At 43.6% G+C, this 25,301-nt stretch overlaps 1 protein-coding gene across 3 annotated transcripts in view; it reads right to left on the bottom strand.

The window, feature by feature from the left end:
- Positions 1 to 24,790, bottom strand: part of BCKDHB (branched chain keto acid dehydrogenase E1 subunit beta) — a 289,050-nt gene extending 264,260 nt beyond the window's left edge. For 2 of the 3 annotated variants that reach the window (XR_012638787.1, XM_074948031.1), the window contains exons 1-3: positions 24,584 to 24,790; positions 17,417 to 17,494; positions 10,191 to 10,259 (exon numbers count right to left, since the gene is read on the bottom strand). Coding sequence is in view for 2 of the 3 variants with exons in the window: in XM_074948031.1 (XP_074804132.1) it covers positions 10,191 to 10,259; positions 17,417 to 17,494; positions 24,584 to 24,749 (313 nt within the window). In the remaining variant the exon portion in view is untranslated. The remainder of the gene's footprint in view (positions 1 to 10,190; positions 10,260 to 17,416; positions 17,495 to 24,583) is intronic. The other variant, XM_074948030.1, reaches the window with a different exon arrangement.
- Between the last annotated feature and the right edge of the window lie 511 nt (positions 24,791 to 25,301).

Below are 25,301 nucleotides of genomic sequence, written 5' to 3'. Positions count from 1 at the left end.
GACCTGTCAGACTATCTTTCCAGGTATCAATGTTACTGGAACAAATTATTAAACAATCAATTTGTAAGCACTTAGAGGATATATAGGTTGGTAAGGAATAGCCAGCTTGGATTTGTCAAGAACAATCATACCAAACCAACCTAACTTCCTTCTTTAACAGGGTTACTGACCTACCCGATACTGGTGAAGCGAGAGATGTGCTATATTTTGATTTTTAGTAAGGCTTTTCACACAGTGACACATGACATTCTTATAAGCAAACTAGGGATATGCGGTCTGGATGAAATTATATATGGTGAGTACAAAACTAGTTGAAAGACTGAACTTAAAAAATAGTTATCAATGGTTCATTGTCAAACTGGAAAAGCCTATCTAGTGGAGAGGTCAATCCTTGGTCCAATACTGTTCAACACTTTAATCAATGATTCAGACAATGGAGTGGAGAGTATGCTTATAAAATTTGTGGATGACTCCAAGCTGGAAGGGGTTGCAACCATTTTGGAGGACAGGATTAAAGTTCAAGATGACCTAGACAAATTTGAGAATTGATTTAAATTCAACAAGATGAAATTCAATAAAGACAACTGCGAAGTACTTCACTTGGAAAGGAAAAATCAAATGCGCAACTACTGCTGACAAGAATCTGGGGGTTTGGATCACAAACTGAAAGAAAGAGTCAACATGATGCAGTTACAAAAAAAAAAAGACTATCATCATTCTGGAGTGTATTAACAGAAATGTCATATCGGACACAGGAGATATTTGTCCCATTTTACTCAGCACTGATGAGGCCTCAGAGAGACTACTGTGTCCAGTTCTCCAGGTACCACACTTTAGGAAAAATGTGGACAAATTGGAGACAGTCCAAAGAAGAGCTAAAAAATGATGAAAGGTTTAGAAAACCTGACCTATAAAGGCAAGGTTAAGAAAAAATTGGGGTATGTTTAGTCTTGAGAAAAGACGACGGGGGGGGGGGGGATTTGATAGTAGTCTTCAAATACATTAAAGTGCTGTTATGAAGAGGATGGTGACCAATTGTTCTCCATGTCCACTGAAGGCAGGAGAAGAAGTAATGGGCTTAATCCGCAACAAGGGAGATATAGGTTAGATATTAGGAAGAACTTTCTAAGTAGAAGGGTAGTTAAGCTCTGGAATAGGATTCCAAGGGAAATTGTGGAAATCCCATCACTGGAAGTTTTTAAGAACTAACTGGAAAAACACCTGTCAGGGATGGATGGTTTAGGTTTACTCAGTCCTGCCTCAGTGCAGGGGACTCAGTTTGATGATGGCTAGAGGTCCCTTCCAGCCCTACATTTCTGTGATTCCATCCCCACTATTAAACCATTCTCAAAAGGGTTGATTTCATTCACAGCTAGCCATTTACTCCTTTAATGGGATTTCCAGAAATTAGCTTTATGGCCTTGAAAAATATCACTTGAAACAGATACCTCCAACTTAAATTTCAGGCAGACTATTGTTCTGGATCGGTCTTATTGGAAGACCCTCCCATCACTCACCATTATTAGCTAGAACAGGTGGGATGACAAGACAACAAATGACGAGAGATAAACTGTTTTCTTTTAACTTGATGAAAATAGACAAATCCTGCCATTTTGTGTTTTCCACTCATTGAAATACCTTGCATGCTTCCCCTCTCTGTCTTCCTTATTCTTTTGTTTTTCCTACATGGAAAAAACAAAACAAAAAAACCAAACAAACAATCTCCTCACAGTTTTGTTGTAGCTTTATCTGAAAACCAATAAAAACTTTAATGATAAAATAAGGATACTGTTAGATCTATAAACTGGACCACTTGAGAGTGCTATCTGGTGGGTTGCAGTTTAAGTGTAACAAGGTATTTATCTTCTCCCCATTCCCTGATGTGATGGTAAATAAGAGGGCATCTAAGGGGTTAAAAACAACTTTCGGTAAACAAACTAACCAGTGCAGTATGGTTATGTCCTGTGAAAGACAATGTGCACGATATATCTAAGGATGAAGTGCCTAGAACAAGAAAAGGTATCAAAACATTGTTCAAGAACCTGTCATTTCTACAACCTCCTTTTTACAGTGAAAGCACAAGTAAGCCAATTCAGAGGAGACCGCTATCTTCTGGACAATTATAATGAGCGCTATGAGGAACTTGTTACACTTGAGTATTTTTGGTAGCAAAATTCACCTATTGGCTAGCAAAATTCACTTTTTTTTTTTAAATACACAAAGATATCTAGGCACCAGAGTGAATTGTATTCCATATTTCTATTCTACATAGGTTCCCATACTGCCCTCATTGTCTTATCAGATCACCTTTCCGAAGTGTATTAAACAAAATGATTAATATACAGCAATTAGCAAGGATTGATTATACATACATTGTAATGTTATATACAGTCAGTTTAAATTTAAATGTGGTAGTACTCAAACATTACCTCCATAATTAACAATTCATTTACAATAATCTAATTTAAAAACCTATGATATGTTTTGGAGAAGTTACTTTACTAAAGAAGTTCAATCACTATAAAAATAGGTCAAATGACTATTGCTTAGTAATTTATTTCCAAATTTTCTTGGAAAACAGTATTTATAAAGATGCCAACTATCTGTGGAGATGCTGATGGTTCAAGTCTTATATCCTTTAACACAAAATGTACATGCATATTCATAGCATTGATGTCAGTTTGTGTGGAATGGAGATTCATCAGAAATTTCCTATTGTGGAAGATCATGCAGAGAAACAAGTTTCTTTCACAAATGAGATTTTTGTGACAAACTGTCCAGAAGAAAAGACTTTTCTATATACCAGCTGGTTTGAATTCAAAATTAATATTTCTCAGCTTCAAAACCACAGGTCAACAAAAGCAATTTCATTTTTAAATTAAGTCTGCAACACTGTTCTTATACCTGCCTACCATTTATTTGCTATTCTGTTCCATTTACTTGTCTACTATGATTAGGCAACACAATGGGGGCAGCTGAAACCAAAAAATATTTTTTTTTAAATAAAAGAAAACTTGATTTAAGTATTGTAAAATGTAGGGCCAAATCCTGTTTTATTTACTCATATGTCAGGTCTGTGAGTAGGTGAGTGAGGTAGGTCTATGTCATTCAGCTCTTAGTTTAACTATTTATATGAAATATAAATCACAAAAAGTTGGTGTACACTTAGACCTAAGGACCCACTGATGACAACTGGTAGAGGGGATAAGGCGTGCATAGGGATTCCCTGGGTCTGATGTTTGTGTAAAAGAGTAAGCCAAAGGGCAGCATGTAAAGTCTCTGTTAAGAGCCCATAGCTCACTGGTCAGTCGTTTTAAGAGTTATGTATCTACACTAAAAACTGTGTTCTTGAGGTATGTAAAGTTAAGACAGGTCACAGAAGGTGATAAATAGATTTTGCTGAGGCAGGAGACAATTGTTTCCCTGGCTGACCATGACTGTCTTACAAGGGAAGTCTACTTGCATACAGAGCTACCAGTTAACCAAGACTGAAGTCAACAAGAGATTGCAAAATCTCCAGAAAAGGAACACAGAGCAGGAATGGGGAATCTTGTTTATGACTAAGATACAATAATTAGTCTGGTATATCAGGAGAGTGCAGGGAGATATATGGTATCCTTCACCTAGGGGACCAGCAGCCAGCATGCTTGTCACAGGGTCACAGCGAGCCTGGCTGTTACAAGCTGGGAGAAAGATTTTGGGTGTGCTAATCTTTGAGACGGAAGAATGTCTAAGTTTATACTTGTTTTCACTATAAACAAATCTAAGTGCCATGAGTTAAGCAGAGCAGTGATCAAGGTAAGCTGAGGTGTACTGTTCCTTTGAGAACAGTGGATCTGTGAATGTCCCAGAGAACAGCAGCAGAACATTCCAGGGCAATGCTTGAAGGGCTCAGAGACTGGAAGTTGCCTATCACTAACCTGCAGAAGATCAGCAGGTCCTTAGCAGATTGGGAAGAGAGTGCTTGTGTTGTTATCTGGGCACTGATCCCAGGCAGGGACAGACAAAGCTTCTGCACACTAAGGGCAGGTAAGATAAGATGCTTCAGTACCCTGGGTGCCCCCAGGAAGCATCACATACACAATTTAAGGATATTGTTCAGATGTTTGTGTTCAAGAGAGGCTATTTTTAGACTTCAATTTGTAAACATTTATATTATAATAGTGCCCAAGAACTCCACTATAATTCAGGTATCCAATTATGTTAAGCACTGTACAAACACAGTAAGAGACAAAAAGAAAAGGAGTACTAGTGGCACCTTAGAGACTAACCAATTTATTTGAGCATAAGCTTTCGTGAGCTACAGCTCACTTCATCGGCTGCATTCAGTGGAAAATATAGTGGGGAGATGTATTTACACACAGAACATGGAAAATGGGTGTTATCATACACACTGTAAGGAGAGTGATCACTTAAGATGAGCTATTACCAGCAGGAGAGCGGAGAGGGAACCTTTTGTAGTGATAATCAAGGTGGGCCATTTCCAGCAGTTGACAAGAACATCTGAGGAACAGTGGGGGGCGGGGGGGGGGGGGGGGGGGGAGAATAGTTTTACTTTGTGTAATGACACATCCACTCCCAGTCTCTATTCAAGCTTAAGTTAAATTGTATCCAGTTTGCAAATTAATTCCAGTAAGAGACAGTGCCTACAAACATCTTACTATCCAAATAGACCAAAGAGGGATTAATTGTGATCTCCAATTTACAGATGGGGAATGAAAGTATAGAAAGAGTGAATGGGATTTGTCCAAAGTAATGCAGGAAGGCAGTGGCAGAGCCAGAAATTGAATCTAGGTCTCCAATGTACCAGTGTAGTACGCTACACACTAGACCAGAGGTGGGCAAACTACAGCCCGCAGGCCCGGGACCGTCCTGCCGTGCCCCTGAGCTCCTGGCCCGGGAGGCTAGCCCCTGGCCTCTCCCCTGCACATTTCTTGCCCCACCCCCGTTAGAAATGACAGAAACTGGATTTAACAAAACAAATTTTATTAACTATAAAAGGCAGATAAGTAGTAAAAGGGGTAACAGAACAAAGCAAAAGCAGATTACTAAGCAAATGAAAATACACACACACACACAAAAAGCTAGTTTCACTAAAGAAATTAGTTTCAAATAGTATTTCTCACCCTAGATATTGTTGCAGACAGGTTGCAAAGTTTCCATGGTTCAGAGTTCCAGTTATATGCCCTTTCAACTGCACCCATCTCAGGTGTGGATGCCCCCCTGCCTTCAGATTTTCTTCTTGGGAAGACAGGCCATGGAGAGGAGTCCTGTTTGCCTTCCTCCCCACCCTTAAATAGGATTTACATAAGACAGGAATCCTTCAGTTTCCCCAAACTTGACCTCCCTTCCCTTGTCTTGTAACATTCCCAGATAATGTTTTAGTATCAGGTCACAAGACCACCTGACTCTGTAGGATCAGAGAGTCCATGAGTCAGTGGAGATATGGAGTGTCCACAGGAAGGCCAAGCTTTTTGCAGTTCATTGTCCTTGCTGATGGGCCATCCACCCTATCTGGCTTTTCCATTGTTGTACCTGAAGTGTTAGCAGTGGGCATCACCCGAAGTAGCACAGTTGAAATACAGATATATAGTCAATATTCCTAACTTCAGATACAGAAATGATACAGGCATACAAATTGGATAATCGCATTCAGTAAATCATAACCTTTCCAATGATATCTTACATGAACCATCTTGCATAAAGTATACCTCAGTTATGTCTTTCATATCATAAGCATATTTTCAGAAAGAATATGGAATGACATGTCTCAGTCCCTAGCAGACACAGAAAGAATATGGAATGACATGTCTCAGTCCCTAGCAGACACAGTTGAACTCCACAGTGTATTAAACTTAGGGATGCAATTTTTCCCTCCAAAAGAATAACAAAATAAAAAAAAAAACCTGAATTCTCACTACTTTTATTCTTATTACCTTTGCAAACCTCAGCCCAGGATCAGTGAAGATTGAACATTTTCAGTCCAGTGTGGTAAAGTCTCTCCAACAAGCAGGGATGGACAAGAGGAAGCCTGGTGATCCAATGTCCCTCCCACTGCACTCGTGGGAAAGAGTTGGCCACTTTGGTTTTCCTGTCATGCTTTCTAGTATGGTCAGGCATCTAAGAGTGTCTTCTTCATGAATCTACTGCAGCTTTTGTACTTCGGGAACTAGACTAAGACCAGGGATATAAAGTTTAAACCACAACTGTCTTTATCAGAGACAAAAGAAGATGGCTCCTACGGAGCATGCAGACCTCAAGTGTGTCTGCATCATGTGTGATACCCCTCACAATGGGAGGCCCTCTGGGGATTACACAGGACTAATTTTAAAGACTGTATCACACTGTTCCAGCCCAGCAATGTCTTCAGGAGTCATATAACATGGAGTACTGCCATCCTTCTTCCTAGAAGTTATGGATCTTTGAAGGAGAAATTAACACTCAGGGAAATACTCTTGACCCTCCAGCCAGCAGTTCTCTATGAGCTAACTGCAGATGCTCTGCATAAACCTTGCATGGTAGCGAAAACTTATTAGCAACTGATCAGTACAAAAAGGAGCAGCCACTTAAAGCCTGCCACTACAGTTATTTACAAAATCCCCAGCATGTCAAATTTACTCAGTAAAGAAGGCTAAATTCCACTTTTAGTTACAGTCCATTGACCTGAACACAGCTTTGGGACTCTATATCCCCTTACATTCACAGCAGAACTCTCTACTGTGAGCATGAAGATTTAAAGGAACAGGATAGAATTTGGCCTTTACTAGTAACTAAAAGTTTCATCACTAATTACTTCATTGTCACATTTCATTGGGAAATAAGCCCATCCCACTCAACTATTGTTTGTTTCTCTTGCCTCCCCCTAGTCTATTTGTCTTTCCTGTCTTTCTTCTTCCTTCTGCATTTCCTTCCCTACAATAATCCTCCTCTCCCACCACTAGATTTCTCACTCCTTTCCCCAATCCACATGCTAAAATTATCAGCAATATAATAGTTAACCTTGACAAAGTGTCCTCTACTTCATACTCTGATTAGATTAATAGGGGACATGGGAGATCATCTCTCTCAAAGCCAAAAACCATATACAGACTCAGGAAAGTAAACATTTTGTTTTTACTCTGATTTGGGAAGTTCTCACAACCATGAGAGCTAGAATTTTATTTCAGAAGCTGACATTCTGCAGTCTGAACAGGTCACGCAGGACACAAATACACCAGGTGGGCCTGACACAGGCTGTGGGCCATACATTTGATGCCCAAGCATGCTTATGAAAAAAAGAGAAAGAATAGACCACCCAATGCCCATAAAGTCCTGAGGCAGAACAAAGTAGAAAAGGTCATGCATGCCCTTTCCCTCTCTTATCCCCATAAGGGCATCCATACATATATCTCATGAGTCCCAGAGCAACACCTCCACTGTTGAGAAGTGGCAAAAAGTGTGTTTGCAGGTTCACGTGCGAATACCAATACATAGTTGGGTCTGCCACAAAGGGACTCTGAAGAATTACCATAGGTTTAATTCAGACACTAACAAGTTACAGCTTCTGTGAGAAACAAACTTCTATTTACTAACTTCTGTGCATTTAAATTCTAAGCTAAAGTATTTAATTATATGTAGTCTCATAAGCCATTTTAAGTGTTGACTTGATTTAAAATTATGATTTTATTTTTTCCTCTTGACACCTTCTTCCTGAGATAAGCATAAGATACATGTGGGGTTTAACTGGCTTTCATAGCACAGTTAATTTAGACTCACTGAAAGAAGAAATCTGTTTTAAAATACTCTTCCCCCCCCCCCCGCAACTTCTCTGCACCGTAGTCTTGATATTGAGTAACATCTGGGTAGTTCTGAGCCATTAATAAAACTAAATTCTGCCTACAAGTATATAAATTGGTATTTAGATCTTGCTCCCTGCATTTAATTAAAAAGGGACTACAGACTTGCTCTTAAGAGTACTACTTTCAGAGCCAGACTGCCATCTAGTGATCTTGATGATTATATACCAGAAAAAAAGAAAAAAGAAAAAAAAAAAAACACAAAAGGAGGAAAAATAAAAAACACCCTCACATTTTACACCAACACATTGGTATGATATAAATATTTACAAATATTTATGTCTTGTATTTGCTTATTGCTGTTTTGCTGGTTAGTGGAAAAAACCTTCAACAAACACTTACGATATTCTTACCAATGAGGGCCAAAAGGATCTTAAGGACTTTATTTTTTGCATACACAATACACTGTGTAAACAGTCTCCTGGTAATACAACTTGTATTTGCTTTCCCTTGTGCTTTACTACTAGAGACATTTGCACAGAAACAGGATATTTGCTTGAGAACCCATCTGCTCCTGCTGCTTATTTCCCTGTTGAAATCTTGTGTTAATTTTCTCAGCAGCCAAATGTAATGTCACAGAGATCTTATTCTAATGCAAATATTAGTATTCAAAATTTATGGTGTTCGCTTTCTGTAGCTATGATTTTTAAATTTGCCTACCATGAACAAAGTTACAGATAAAAGATAGACCGGTAGCCTACTTGAATGTTATAGTAAGAAAGAGGGTGAGGCATAGAAAAAAAGATATGCCTAGTTAAGGCAGACAGGCTTAGGGCTGGTCTACACTGCCCCACAGTTTGGACTACAATGGGGTAAATTACATAAACACCAGAATGCTGAGCTGTAACTCCCCATGTCGACACTGTATGTGAACGAAAAAGTTCCTAGTTCACATTAAAGTAGTCAATAATGTGAACTAGGTACCTTTTTGTTCAGTCCACAGCATCCACACAAGGGAGTTACAGCGCAGCACTTCAGGGCTTGCTGTAATTCACATCCCCGTAGTCTGAATTACAGGGCAGTGTAGACATGGTCTCCCTTGTGTGCTTAAGGCAATCACTGATGTATACTGTCTTATCCCCTATTACTCTTAACCACCATGCAGGTAGCTATAGATATTATCCAGCATGTAGTACATGAAACACTGACATTTTACACTCTGATAATGTTTATTAGAACCACAAAAGTCAAGTTAAAAAACCATACATTCTATGGGTAACCAGAAGAGAGCTATTTCAATTGTAAACCAGAAATTCAGAAAGGACTTCTTTGCATTTTCTGAGAAAAAAACACCATTAACCAGAAGAACAGAGTCTAACAAAAGAGCTATGAGCCTGACTCTTCTCTCTCACAAATCAGGACTAACTCCACTGAAGTCAGAATTACACCAGCATAATTCAAGGAGAATTCCAACCTTTCCCCTAGGCAACTGAAAGAGAAAGATCAGTTGTATTTCTGAGTCCAGATTCCTATAATGGGACAGAAGGATTCTTGAGAATGTGCCATTGAAGAGATGCTCAGACAGCACAATGATTCCACAAGAGGAAGTAACAGTTAAGATTCCCAAGTGTTTTAAATAAACTTCCTCCTGTCTTCCCTCATTACTAAGCCAAGCTTCATGAGATTTACCACATCACTCAGTTCTTGGATAAAGTAACATCTTATTTTCCATACAGTTTCTCAAGTTATGCTTTTCATGTCTAGTAGGTTACAAAACTGACTATCCTGGTTAATTTGTGGACAAGGTAACTAATATTTTTTCAGGCTCCTTCTATGCAGGGCCAGAAAAATGAGTAAAAGAATTAAGTTTTAAGGACAGTTCAAGTATGGTTCTAACACTGGCTAGCTGAACCACATAAGAAAGTGGTATACTTCGGGGGAGAGGAAAAAAGTGTTAAAACCGAATTGAATATAGGGCCTAAACTCAGTTCCTGGTCATTTATACACAGGATCCAGAAATACATGTTACCTCATTTTCTTTATGGAAGCAATACAGTTGGTATGAATGACCATGGGTTACTAGTTGCGAGTAAAGATAAATACATCTTATCTGATCTTAAGAGACACTACAACCTGGAATTCTTGTAAAAGCCAAAAACAACTTTTTGCAAGCCAACTTAGTTGAAAATAAAATTTAAGTTATAAACTTTGAGGCCAAGTTCAATGCCTAATTTGGAAATTCCTATTAAACAAAATCATTAAATCTGTTCAAAACATTAAATCTTCAGCTATATCAAAACAAAAACAAAGTCATTTACATGATTTTCCCCACAAGACTCATCTAGGATCATAGCTATAGCAGGAAAAGGAAAGATTTTAAATCTAATATTGCTTGTACAGAAGCAGCTAACTCACCATATTTGTCTCGCAACCCAACAGTGCACCTGAAGACTCCACCAAAGGCTACATCTTCGCCAAATATTACTGCAAAATAAGGCATACATAGTTTAATTTTATTTATGAATACAAACACTCATCTAGTATGAAAATTAAGATAATCCTATTTATTCTATTCTAACGATTTATAAACTGTTAGCGCAGTCCTCACCTGAATTTTACTGTTTCCATTTATATTCAACATCTTAAGTTTCAACATTCATGATTGAGTGAGAACAAGTTTTAATAGATTTCTAAACAATTTACTGAGTATATGCTACTATAAAATACTATAGTTAAAAGCATTGAATTTTAGATATTTCATCATGTCCAAAAGGAGGATTAATTTGACCTCAAAGTACTGTATTTTTATCAACAAAAAGTTCAAAGCATTTTAAATATAGTATGCGCATTAGCAATCAAGATTTTCCCCCACCTCTCCTACACTCATAGATCAGCACCACCTTTTAAAAAAACAGTACATTAAACAAAAGGGGAAGAGGAGGAGTTAGTATGACAATACACTTTCTGGCCCAAAATAGCTAGAATAGTTTAAACGTTCTATGTTTCAGAAACTACTGTAGGAACATTTCAGAAAAATATTTAAGTAATACCACAGCACTACAAATTCATTTAAAAATTCCAAGAAGTTTAGTGTATGAACTAACCAAACATCTGCTGAATTTAGACATTCCATTTTAAAAAGTTTAAGATCTGATGCAATCTTTCCTTTCAATCAAAAATAAAATGACATCACAAGTAAGGACTCCTCAACCACTAATTTGTAAGTGTCAACTGTTTTCATTTCCCATTTCATTTCTATGTGATTTTAATGCTCCTGAAAAACGCTGAACTGATCACCACGAATGTTAATTGATCCATTAAATAGCAAGTTTCTCCAAAATCTCCCACCCATGTGCTACGGCCCTGATCTGGAGGGACCACCTTTAGGGAAAAGAAGGTAGTTCAATAACTGTGCAAGTTGCTAGCTTAAATACTCACCATTATTATGCTCTTTGCAATGTGGACTATCCATCCACTAGGAACCATACAAACCACCAAAAAGCCATTAGACAGTAAATGGATCCAGATTTTAAAAGCAGTCTAGCCCTTTCCCTTAAATTGGTTGATTGCTGAACTTTGATCTCTTTTAAAAAGTAATTTTAGGATTTTTAGGACAAGGCTACTTTTAATTTCTCATTGAGAAATACACTTTTATATATTTAATATATAAAACTAGAGCAGGGGTTCTCAAAATGGGGGTCAGGACCCCTCAGGGGGTTGCAAGATTATTACATGGGGGGTCACGAGCTGTCAGCCTCCACCCCAAACCACGCTTTTCCTCCAGCATTTATAATGGTGTTAAATAGATTTTTACAAGTGTTTTAAAGGTATAAGAGGGGTCACACTCGAGGCTTGCTATGTGAAAGGGGTACCAGTACAAAAAGGTTACAGAGCTGATCATGCGGGCCAGCAACTGGCTGCAGAAAATGACGCGGGAGGATAATGTAGAGGCATACCTCCTCGTCTTTGAGAGGACAGCCCTGTGGGAGGCTTGGCCCCGAGAACCGTGGTCTGGCATCCTCGCTCCATTCTTGTGTGGGGAGGCCCAGAAGGCCTACTATGATTTGCCTGAAGAGGCTGCGGCAGACTACCCCCAGCTGAAAGCAGAGATCCTGGCCAGATCTGGGGTAACGACCGCAGCACGGGCCCAGCGATATCATGAGTGGAGGTACCAGGAAAACAAAACCCCGCGGTCCCAATTATATGACCTCATCCATCTCGCACGAAAGTGGTTACGAACTGAGTCCCGGAGTCTGGGCGGAGATACTAGAAGTTCTTGTCATCAACCCGTACATGAGAGGACTACTGCCAGACCTTTGTGCCTGGGTAAGCCAGAATGAACCCTCCACCTACAACAAGGTTGTTGCACTGGTAGAGAGGCGAAGGATGGAGAGGGAGCTGACCCGACCAGTTAAGGAAGAAGCACCCCAGCTTAAACTAGCAGCACCAAGCCCTAGAGCTTGCGTGACCGGGCCACCAGGAGAGCCCAGGTGGAAAAAGAGAAGGGCTGAAGGCCCACCAGAAGCCACAAAGAGTCGGAGCACTGAGGGGGAAGAGGATCGTGATGTTAGACTGCTTAAACCAAGAGACCAGGGAACACCTAGGGCTCCATACAGATGTTATGCCTGTGGGGAGTGGGGACACAAAGCTGCATAGTGTCCCAATGCCAAGGAGCCTATGCAGTGTAACCTGGGGAACTGGGCAGACCCATGCTCCCTAATCCACCTTGTGGGGTCTCACTATCCCCACATATGTACACCAGACCAGTGAAGCTAAATGGGGTAGAGACCACAGCACTGGTTGATTCGGGGAGTGCTATCACGCTTGTCTCAGGGAAGCTCGTGAAGCGTAGTCAGCTGCTGTGGGCTAAGCATATGGAGATAATAACCAACTGTCCCACGGACGCATGTTACCCCACCATCCCAGTAAAAAAATCGAGATTCAGGGGAACACTACTGAGGTAGCAGCAGGTGTAGTCCCTAAACTCCCATACCCAGTGCTCATAGGGAGGGACTTCCCAGGGTTTGGAGACTTACTCCCAGTAGGGGAATTGGAGAAAGGGGGAAGCCCTGAAAGTAGTGAGGCATCCACAGTAGACTGTCAACCCTCAACCTTCTCTGAAATATCCCCAGATTTGTTTTCCACTCCCAGACAGCGTAGAAACACGAAAAGGGAAAGAAGGACAGCTAAGGCCTTGGGAACCTGAATACTGGCCCAAAGCCAGAGGGTCGCTCTCATAGGTAGGCGGACCCGAGCAGCTGAAAAGTAGGTCACTCAGGAGGGAGAAGCACCCAAGTCTGACCCACACCCTAATGCCTCTGAACCAGTAGAGGCAACAGAGACTGGCCCCCTAGATCTCAAGCAGATTAGCCCTGGGGAGAGGAAATTTTGGACAGGAGCAGGCTGAAGACCCAAGGTACGACAACATTAGGAAGGAGATGACCAAAATAGATGGGGTCCCTGTGGAAGGGAAAATGCAGGGACCAGGACCCTACTTCATAATGAAGAAGAATCTCTTATACCAGGTTGCACCAGTACAGGGGCAGAAGGTACAGCAGATCCTAGTACCTCAAAAACACCAGAATGCTGTATTAAGTCTGGCCCATAGTCTTCTTTTTGGGGGGCATTTGGGGGTAGAGAAGACCCTGGCATGAGTCCTGCGATGATTCTTCTGGCCAGAATGTCAGCTGCACAGTCCCCATCCCCACTTGAGGGCACCTTTAGTACCCCTTCCCATCATAGAGGTCCCCTTCGAGTGAATAGCCATGGACCTAGTGGGACCCCTGGAGAAGACAATCCGGGGCCACCAATATATACTTGTTGTTCTGGATTATGCTACTCACTACCCAGAAGCCGTCCCCCTGTGGAACACGACCTCTAAAAACAATAGCTAAAGGATTGGTGGGGATCTTTGCCAGAGTGGGGCTACCAAAGGAGATATTAACAGACCAAGGTACCCCATTTATGTTGAAGCTAATGAAGGACCTCTGTACACTGCTCCATATACATAGACTGAAGTTCTCAGGGTATCATTCGCAGACCGATGGGCTGGTACAAAGGTTTAACTGAACCCTCAAGGCAATAAGAAAAGTGGTAAGTCGGGACAAGAAGGATTGGGACACTCTACTACCTTATGTTTGCAATCCGGGAAGTACCTCAGGCCACAACTGCGTTTTCCCCCTTTGAATTATTATACGGACGCCACCCCTGTGGCATACTAGATATTGCCAAAGAAATCTGGGAAGAGGGGAGAAATATAATTGACCATGTGTTGCAGATGAGAGAACGGATAGTCCGGGTCACCCCTATTGTACGGGAACATTTGGGAAAGGCGCAGGAGGCCCAGCGAACCCATTAAAATCGCCAGGCAAGAGTCCGACAGTTCCAAGCAGGGGATCGTTGGTACCCACGGCAGAAAGCAAGCTTTTGGCCCAATGGCAGAGGCCCTATGGAGGTGGTTGAACCCATGGGGGAAGTAACCTACAAAAGGTGTGGCAGCCAGGACGCCGGAAACAAGAACAAATTTATCACATTAACCTTTTAAAGCCTTGGCACCAACGAGAGGCGTCTAGTGGCCCAAGAGACCCCGATCCGATGAAATAAGAGGCAGGAGCAGATCAGGATATCCACTGATCTGACACCAAACCAGAAGAAGGAGGTAACTGAGATGATCAACCGACACCAGAACGTGTTTTCAACCAAACCAGGCTGGACCACTGAAGCATACCACCACAGTATCACAGATCCTGGGGCAAAGGTAACTTTAAGGCCCTATCGGTCCCAGCAGCAAAAAGGGAGGAGATCAAGGCAGAGGTAAAAAGGATGTTGAAGCTGGCAGTCATCGAAAAGTCCCACAGTCAGTGGTCAAGCCCGATTGTGTTGGTGCCCAAACCCGATTGCACCACTAGGTTTTGTAATGACTTTCGCTGGCTGAATGAGATATCCAAATTCGATGCAAACCCCATATTGATGAGTTAGTTGACTGCCTGAGCAATGCCAGATCTGACCACCCTTGATTTAACAAAAGGGATACTGGCAGATTCCCCTTGCCAAAAATGCGAAAGAAATGACGGCACTCTCTACACCAGAGTGTAGGATTCATACAAGGTTTATGCGGTTGGCAACATTCAGGGCACACCCGGAGTGTTGTGTAGGAGTAGTGCACACACTGCTCCATCCAAGGGCATCAACCTTGGAATCTTGCCAAGATGACATGAACCGTGGGAAGCCTCTCAGGACTGGGCTCAAGGCCCGAGAGCAAGGAATGCTGTAGATAGAAATTGGTAAATAAGAATGTTAAACAAAGCCAGTGTATCCCTTTTATCTGTTGGAGAATGTAATGCGCGGGGGGAGAGAGAGAATAAAGGGGAAGGTGGAAAGCTGACAGGCGGAAGCCTGTTAGCAGAGACCAGCCTGCTTGCTTGCTAAAAGCTGTGTTCTGTCTTGTCATTGAACCGCCACACCAGAGGGTCTGTTTCAATATACCGTTCTTCCTTTTGGACTGCATGGGGCACCTGCCACCTTCCAGCGTCTTATGGACAAGCTCCTACGGCCCCATACCAGTTATGCAGCGGCCCTGGATGATGTGATTATTCACACCCCTGACTGGGAAACCCATTTGGAAAAGGTGGAAGCGGTTCTGGACATGCTAAGACAGGCTGGCCTCACAGCCAACCCAGCCAAGCGTGCTATAGGGCTAGCCGAGGGTAAATACCTTGGCTACATTGTAGGAAGGGACATGGTCAAGCCCCAACTAAACAAACTAGAGGCTATCCAAAATTGGCCCTGGCCAAATCGGAAAAAACAAGTCCGGGCATTCCTGGGTGTGGTGGGGTACTACCGACGATTTATTCCCCATTTTGCTACCAGAGCGAGTCCCCTGACAGACCTGATAAAAGCCCGGGGTCCGAACATGGTGAAGTGGACAGATGCCGCAGAGAAAGCATTCATGGATCTACGGACAGCCCTCTGCAGTAACCCTGTGCTTACAGCCCCAGACTTCAACAGAGAATTCATTTTACAGACAGATGTATCTGAAGTAGGATTGGGAGCTGTCCTATCGCAGATGGTCAGAGATGAAGAACACCCAATCCTCTACCTCAGTAGGAAGCTCCTCCCGAGAGAGCAGGAGTGCCTAGCTGTGAAATGGGCCATGGAAACACTACGTTATTACCTTCTGGGACGACGGTTTACCCTTGTGACCGACCATGCACCCCTCCAGTGGATGCAGCGAAATAAAGAGAAGAACGTAAGGGTGACCAGATGGTTCCTGTCCCTACAACCTTTCCAATTCACCATACAAAACCAGGCTGGAAGCCACCATGGCAATGCAAATGGCTTGTCAGGAGTACACTGCCTGACGTCCCAAGTTGCCCAACCCTGTAGTGTTGGGCGGGGCGGGGGGAGAAGATGTGACAGGGTCAGGCCAGATGGCTACAGGAGGGTAATAGAAGTCAGATATATTAGCCCCAGGTTAAATAGGTCCCTTTCCCCAGGGTAAGGTAACAGGGAAGGTTCCAGAACAATCAGGAACCTTCTGGAGACAATTAAGACAGGCTGATTAGAACACCTGCAGCCAATCAAGAAGCTACTAGAATCAATTAAGGCAGGCTAATCAGGGCACCTGGGTTTAAAAAAAGGAGCTCACTTCAGTTTGTGGTGCGCATGTAAGGAGCTGGGAACAAGAGGCGCTAAGAGCGGAGAGTGAGAACGCATACTGTTGGAGGACTGAGGAGTACAAGCATCATCAGACAGCAGGAGGAAGGTCCTATGGTGAGGATAAAGAAGGTGTTGGGAGGAGGCCATGGGGAAGTAGCCCAGGGAGTTGTAGCTGTCGCACAGCTGTTCCAGGAGGCACTCTAGTCAGCTGCATTCCACAGGGCCCTGGGCTGGAACCCGGAGTAGAGGGTGGACCTGGGTTCCCCCCAAACCTTCCAACTCCTGGTCAGACATAGGAGGAGTTGACCTGGACTGTGGGTTCACAAAAACGGCCAAACTGAGGGCTGCAGTGAAGCTCCAAGGCGAGCAAATCCGCCAATAAGCGCAAGACCCACCAAGGTAGAGAAGTAACTTAGAGTGACAAAGTTTCAGGTGTGCAGAAATATTTAGAGCAGCAAAATGAAAAACCAGAGCCAGACCTCAGAGGTATTTCTGATCATCACTACAAACATGCACATTTACAATCAGGAAAATTCAAAAGTAAATGCATTTTTGGGAAAAAACAAAACTCAAAAACCTCTAACATCTGAAGTGTTCTAAAAGTGTACTCTTCAACTTAAAGTAGTTTTGTTTTTTTAAGATGAGAGTTAACTAGTTTACCTTCTAGGACCTGAATTTCCCCTGACATATTTGGATCACTACTCATATACCAAGCAAGCTAAGCAATGCAGCTCTCTGCTCCACGTTAGATGTTAACGATGCAGTCAATTGCTGTAGGAGAAAAAGAACTGCAGCTGAGTTCCAATGTGGTGCATAGTCTTTCAGTACACTGTGTATACATTTTTAATCCTACAGGCGTATTCTCTAAGTGATTTGGAACCGCAATCAGTTTATTTCTACATTTTATTAAAAACGTTTCAGATAATCTTAAAAATGACTAATTTCACAGTACAGAGAGACACATAATTACAGTTATAGTGTACCTGCAGTTGGATCTCTGGACAAGGTATTATCCAAGGCACTAGTTATGGACTGGAAAAGATTCATTTTCTGGGTTTGCCCTGCATGAGAGAGACATTATTTAGCTATTTATCTGTTTAAAAAACAAAACAAAACAAAAAACTTAGTAACAGTTTAAACGAGCCAGCAGCCACTGAAGCCCTTAAAAGGAAAATGCTAATGAGGATCAAAAGGACTGTTTTGCGGCGTAGACTTTAAATGGATGAGATACAGTTTGGCACACTTGATAATCCCAGTAACTGCAATACTGATGGCCAGTATTTCAGATCTCTTTCAAAAGTTACAAAATGATGACAGCATATGCTGTAACTTCCTTCGAGCCTCCAGGTACAAGAGAACAGATGTAACTTTGCAAGGCATTTTCAAAGGCTAGCACCTACTGGTTATAAGACAATAAGCTTATGTAAAACTGTTTTCTTATGAAAAATAACCATTTTGAGATAGTTACCCACTCTGTTAAAGTTTACCAAACTATGCCCAAATTTCAGTCCATGGCCTTCTTTCCTACAGGATACCACAGCTATTAGACCCAGGATCCTCATTAACATAGAGCATTCCTGTAAGGGCACAGAAGTAGCCTTACCCCCCCACAGAGCCCATCCACCATCATCTGGATCCCCTGCAGAGTCCCATTGTCCCTGCACCCTAACGAGCCCCTGTGCATCCAGATCTCCCACTGAGCTGCCTGCACCCAGATGCCCCACACAGAAATCTCTCACCCCACACTTGGACCCCCCAAAACTAGGATCCTGCTGGGCTGAGCCTGCCCAGCCACACCTGGCACAGAGGGGCAGGACCCCAGGGTGCTTCTGGGGCAGGCCCAGCCCTTGCACTGTGTCAGGGTCAGGTGCAGCCTCACTGCTGAGTCCCTGTACTGGGGGAGGTAAGGGCTTCAGGGTGATCTCCCACCTCAATGCATCCAGTGGCCTATGCTCCCCACTGCCATGCTGGAGCCACATTTGTTTAATTTACTGACAAATAAAATTTGCAGAATTTTAAAATAGCGTGCATAATTTTAAGTTTTAGCACAAAATTCCCTCAGGAGTAAGACCTACAAGGAACTGGTGATGGCAATTCTTTAGCTGGTGAAACTTCCCCCTCCGAGTTATTACTGAATCTTTGCCCAGCTGTAGATGGGCCTGTCTTCTGAACGACAGTAAAATGGAGTTCCAGGCCATTCATGGTAGTAGTAGGAACCTCAATATTTTTAAAAATTCTAACTAACTGGAGTTAATTTTAACTCTCTAAACAACCCATCAGCTTAAATTTAGTAAAGAGAGCTTTTCACTTCCTCTCAGATTGCTGTACATGGCTAAAGACCTGTATCATTCCAGCCCAGAGCTGGCTGCTTTGATCCCTATATATCCCCAGTATTTGTTAGTTGTCATTCATAATACACTTTGTCAATTTTTTATAAATTACAACTATATCATTCCATCTATGCCTGCTGCTTTGAGCTTCCATGGCATTTTCCCCACCCTCCGATCACAATCTCTTGCCCCTCCCCATACTAAGTTATTCACAGTATGACAACCCAGTCTTTCCAGAACTGGTGATGAGCAGCAGAGATTTGTTTATCAAGCTTCTGAATTATTCTCATCTGTTAGGTCAAAGCAGTCACTATTAAACTACTATCTGAAAGGCTCCCTACTAACTCACTTCAAGAAGAGGGGAACCAATTACACCCTTCGTATCTGAGCTCTAGAACTAAGTGAAGAGAATGCAGTAGACACACTTTTTTAAAATCTACTGTATGATGGCATAGTCAACATCAGCATCACACAGTTCACTTTTACCACCTTCTATATGAATGCAAAGTCATACTGCATGTTTGCTATGATTTAAATCAAGGAACCAAAGGTTTTCTATTCATCTAATTGCATCCATAGTATTCATTTTCAGGATACTTGCAGGTACTGAAAACTATACAGAGGTAACTTGTAAACTTTTACTGGACAGAAGTCTCCACTGAGGCAAAAGCTTATCACCAGCAGTGTGATATGTGCCTAGTGGACGAAAGAGCGAGAAAAATGCAAACTGTTGCTAAGACCAACACTCATCATTTAGGTTTCAGAGTAGCAGCCGTGTCAGTCTGTATTCGCAAAAAGAAAAAGGAGTACTTGTGGCACCTTAGAGACACTTTCTACTTTGTGCATCCGATGAAGTGAGCTGTAGCTCACGAAAGCTTATGCTCAGATAAGTTGGTTAGTTTCTAAGGTGCCACAAGTACTCCTTTAGGAGCTTACAGAGGTTTACTATTGTGGGCCCTCTCAGGAAGGGAAGGGGTCGTGTGTGTGTGTGTACACACACACACACCCCCCTTAGAATCTCAGAGTTATGAAAACCAAGGTTACAAACTGACCAGTCAACCACCCACCTTATTTGGAACTGGAAGTACACAATCAGGCAGCAACAGAGACCCAAAAAAAAAAAAAAAAAAAAAAACCACAACCACACAGTACTGGGATAAACATGAACTACTAAAAAAATAAAGGGAAAGCAGCATTTTTCTTCCACACAGTAAAAGTTTCAAAGCTGTATAAAGTCGATGTTCAGTTGTAAACTTTAGAAAGAACAACCATAACGTTCTGTTCAGAGTTACGAACATTTCAGTATTATAAAACCTCCTCCATTCCCAAGGTGTTTGTAACTCAGGTTCTACTGTACAAGCAGGGATGGAGGGGTCAGAACGAAACTGACAACACTAGTCAGTTTCATAGCCACTTTGAAGAATGTTATGGGCAGTAGTAGAGCAGACAAGAGCCATGTCAGTTTTCACTCTGCATCTTCCTGGAAAAGATATGAGGAGAATCAGAGCCAGGAACTATTCTTTGTTGAGAAGGCCTCAAAAGCCATGAGGAGGCTAGAAGAAATTAGGGAGAGGCATGTCTGCTACACCACCTAACAAAAACAAGATTCTGAAGTGATCATTATGGAAAAACCTATTATCTCTGACACTGTATCCTATATTCTTTAAACTCATATTATATGATTGACATTCTTAGAATATATTTTATGCAAGACAGGTCATGTGAGATGTCATTGAAAAGGTTATGATTTGCTGAATATGATTATCTTATTTGTATGCATGCATCATTTTTATACCTGAAGTTGTGAATACTGACTATAATCTGTATTTCAAAACATAGTTACACCTGGGGAATGCCCACTAGACAAGATGCTTTCATGATAGATAGCTGGGTTGGGAAGGGCCTATTCAGGGCAATGAGCTATTAGGAAAAAACAATAGGCCTTCCTAAAGATGGGGGGGGGGGGCGCGCGAAGGGTAGTAATAAATGGTCAGTTTTAAGAATGCAGAGAGGTAAATAATGGTGTCCCCAAGGGGTCTGTACTGGAGTCCTATTCAACATATTAATAAAGATCTGGAAAAAGGGGTAAACAGTGAGGTGGCAAAATTTACAGATTATAACTATCTTAAGTTTTGTAAGTCCCAGGCAGACTGCAAAGAGTTACAAAGGGACAAAGCCCTGGCTGGGATGATTTAACTGGGAATTGGTCCTGCTTCGAGCAGGGGGTTGGACTAGATGACCTTCTGGGGTCCCTTCCAACCCTGATATTCTATGATTCTATGACCTCTCAAAACTGGGTGCATGGGCAATAAAATGGCAGATGAAATTCAATGTTCATAAATGAAAAGTAATTCACATTGGAAAACATAATCCCAACTATACATATAAAATGATGGGGTCTAAATTAGCTGTTAATATTCAAGAAAGATCTTGGAGTCACTGTGGATGGTTCTCTGAAAACATCCACTCAACGTGCAGCAGCAGTCAAAAAAGCTAACAAAACGTTGGGAATTTTTAAGATAGGGATAGATAAGACAGAAAATATATTGTCCCTATATAAAACCATGGTACGCCCACATCTTGAATACTACGTGTGGATGTATCTCAAAAAAGATATATTGGAATTGGAAAAGGTTCAGAAAAGGGCAACAAAAATTATTAGGGGTATCGAATGGCTTCTGTATGAGGAGAGATTAATAAGACTGGGACTTTACAGCTTGGAAAAAGGCGACTCGGGGGGGGAATATGATAGAGGTCTATAAAATGACTGTGTGGAGAAAGTAAATAAGGAAGCTTTATTTACTCCTTCTCATAACACGAGAACTAGGGGGTCACCAAATAAAAATTAATAGGCAGCAGGTTTTAAACAAACAAAAGGAAGTATTTCTTCACACAAGGCACAGTGAGTCTGTGGTACTCTTTGCCAGAGGATGTTGTGAAGGCCAAGACTAGAACACAGTTCCAAAAAAAACTAGATAAATTCATGGAGGATAGGCCCAACAATGGCTATTAGCCAGGATGGGCAGACATGGTGCCCGTAGCTTCTGTTTGCCAGAAGCTGGAAATGTGTGACAAGGGATGGATCACTTGATTATCTGTTCTGTCCATTCCCTCTGGGGCACCTGGCATTGGCCACTATCAGACGACCAGATAGTGGGCTAGATGGACCTTTGGTCTGACCAAGTATGGCTGCTCTTATAGCCTTAGGAGAAGCTCATCTCCCACCTGGGGAGCCTTCCTGAGAACACATCAGACAGCCTCCAAGTAATGGCTGTTATGACTCTACAAAGATATGTAATGAGATCACATGTCTCTAGACTCCATCTTGGGATGTCAGTGTTTTTCCAAGACCAATCCGGGGAACCAAGCTTGAAAACAAAGCATTCCCGCCATATTTATCTGGCGTTCTTCGGTCCCCACACGAGAAACACTTGAGGAACAAAGACTGAACTGGGGGAAGCACTGGACCCGGGCTAAAGGGATTTTTAGCCTGTGAATGGAACACCTGGGGATTCCAAGCTGTAAGCAAGTTGAGCTTGCCCCTTAAGAATCTGCAACCTGCTTGTATCACCTCTTAGGGTAAGAAGCTGCTATTCATATCCAATCTATTTAGTATATTAAGTTTAGTTTGAGTTTTTTGTTTATTTGCTAGGTAATCTGCTTTGACCTGTTTGCTATCACTTATAGTCACTTAAAATTTATCTTCTGTAGTTAATAAACTTGTTTTTGCTTTACCTAAACCAGCGTGTCGGAATCATAGCTCAAGGACAAAAGGCTGTTGCATATTCCTCTCCACAGCGAGGGAGAGGGTGAATTTTATGATCTTACGCTGTACAGTTCCCTGTTCAACGCAAGACAGTATAATTTTGGGTTTATACTCCCAAGGGCTTTGCAGCTTGTCACAGCAGTACAGTGTAAAAGGGAGCCCAGGCTGGTGGGCTCAGTGGTACCCCAATTCCAGGTGGCACCCTGGGGAGGACCCGTCAATCTCTTCTGACTAGAGCCCTGACTGTTAGGCTCTCTGCAAACTTTTCCCACTGTTGGTAGCAACTCCACAACATGGAACTGAAGTGCTAAGTGTCTCCTGCCCAAATACCAGAACCTGCAGCTTCTCCAACATACACTGAAAACTTCTACAATTGCAGTGATGTGTCGAAATTCGGTGGCATATTGGAAATTTGAGGGCAATGTAAGATTAACTGAATATTACATGAAAATAATTGTATTTGGCATTCTCACCATTAATTCTATGCAAATGGCAAACTGAATCTGCCACAGAATTTATAGCTTGTTATAACATGCTGCAGAACTTAGGGCCAGCCTGCCACAGAGTGCATGGGAACTTGGCTACTTTATAGGTAGGCTTGACAGGATCCAATTTAAATCATCAGATGTCAATAAATACCAATTTCAGCTGACACACTGAAATCAACAAAAAAAACAAACAAACAAAAAAAATCAGAACACTCAGCATTGAATGCAGCCTCCTACAGCTTGTGCCTGCAGGGCATTGGCCCTGCAGCAGCACAGACAGCCCAGCTCACTCACCAGCGGGGGAGGACGCGGCAATCCCTTGTCAGGAGACGTTCAGCAGAGACCCCCCCCCCGCAGGGCCAGGGGCTCATCTTTCTCCTTGCAGCCCCAGCTGGGGGTCTCTGCTCCAACAGACCAGGACCACTGCCTCCCCTGCTCCTTTCCCCCAGCTGTCTTGGGCCCTTCAGCCTCACAGAAAGCCCCCTACAGCCCCCACTGTCAGCACTGCCCCAACAGTAACCCCACCGCCAACCCCTAACTTCCCATAACTGTAAAAATAAAAATTGGCAAAAATAAAAATCACAATCAATCAAAACTGAAAAAAAAAATCAAATTCAGCCAAGCCTATTTACAGCAGAACCAACAAAAGATAATGGAGCTCCTCTCCACTGGAGTCTCTCATTACTCTGTACAATAGAAACATCTTCTCTACACCTTTTAAGTGATTCCCCCCCCCCCCCTTCACAGCAATATTGGCTTCTGAACTTAAAATGCAATTATGTCACACATCTACGTTTCCTGACCCTGAGTGAAAACAAGTTTTAACCCAAAAGTGGCAATGAACAGCTGTTAGTGCTTTTCTACCTGGTGCCCAGCCCCAGATCCTAGCCAAAAAAATCAAATCAGGCCACCTGTCTTCAACTTTCGGTCATTTCAGGGGAGTGAGTTACTCTTCCAGCGTCACCAACTCAGGTAAGTTTGTCGCAAGGCTCGGACCGAGCCCAGCGGCTGGAAAGGAGGGATGGGGCGGGGGATCTCAGTCCCCCCTTTACAGAAAGGCCGTTTTCACCCTAACTGCAGAGAGCGCCTACCCAGGTGGCGTCAGCCACCCCAGAGGCTCCCACCCCAAAAGGCTGGAGGCCAAGAACTGCCGTTTACTGATTGTCGGGAAAGCCTCCTGGCTGTCCGCGCGCTCGTTGCTCGGGGGAGCGGGCTCGTGGTTCTGGGGTAACAACACGCCCGCTCCGCGCTGCCTGCCTGGGCCGCCGCCAGGGGACATTTAACGGCTGCCCCGGGGGGGGGGGTCTGATTGGGGGGAGGGGGGCTCGCCGGGGAAATGCAGCGCCCTTGTCCCCCAGCCCCAACCACAGCGGGCGCTGACAGCGCGGCGGGCGGGGAAGGGCGGCTCCCCTTAACGCCTGGGATCCCTCGGGCCAAGCGGACCCAGAGCAGCAGGCGCTGCGCCGGGAGCCCGATGCCCTCCGCCAGCCGGGCAGCCCCTCTCCAGGGCCAGGCAGGCTGCAAGGGGTGCAGGCGGCGGAGCCTGGCGCGGCCCCCCCCCCTCACCGTGCGCGCTGGGCTCCGCGTCAGGCTGGAACGTGAAATGCGCCGCGTGTCGCCGCGGCCCGGCGGCCAAGGGGAGCAGCCGGCCCCCCATGCCGGCCCGCAGCTGCCCCGGTCTGGAGGCGAGCACCGACACCCGACGCAGCCCGAGCCTGGCCGCCGCCGCCATCTCCCCTAGGGTCAGGACTCAGGTGTGACAGCAACAGCACGTTGTAAAGAGGCGGGGTAGGAATGCGGCTTTCCTATTGGCGAGCAGGGCAACGTAGAACGGACCAATCAGAACCCACGGTGCTGTGGGCGGGGTGAGGCCGGAGGGCGAGTAGTCTCTACTACGCACGCGTATAAGCAAGGTCGTTCCGAATAGGCCGAGCGCGACGGTGGAGGAGGAAAGCGTGAGGCGCGGGGCAGTGAAGGGGTGGAGCTAGGCTGCTAGGGGCGCGGCTGCGCTGATAGAAAACGCACAGAGTAGGGGGAGGGGCCGCCCGAAGGAAGGGGAGGTGGGGCGACGCGACAGGAAAGGGGTGGAGGCAGCAGGCTGTGTGTCACATGGAGAGGTAGTATTGTGCCAGGTGGGCAGGATTCAAAGCACAATCCCTGTGCCTTCCCTGGTGCTAGCCCTGGGATTGACCTGCTGGGCTTGTGGTGCTGTTCTCCTGGGGAAAGGCCTGTTTTCCAAGGCAGCACCTTGCTGCACAGAGGTACTCAAGGCAAGCGACCAGCC

Source organism: Natator depressus, chromosome 3 (assembly GCF_965152275.1).
Source record: "Natator depressus isolate rNatDep1 chromosome 3, rNatDep2.hap1, whole genome shotgun sequence".
Lineage (NCBI taxonomy): Eukaryota > Metazoa > Chordata > Testudines > Cheloniidae > Natator > Natator depressus.
This window is presented reverse-complemented; position numbering and strand designations above follow the sequence as displayed.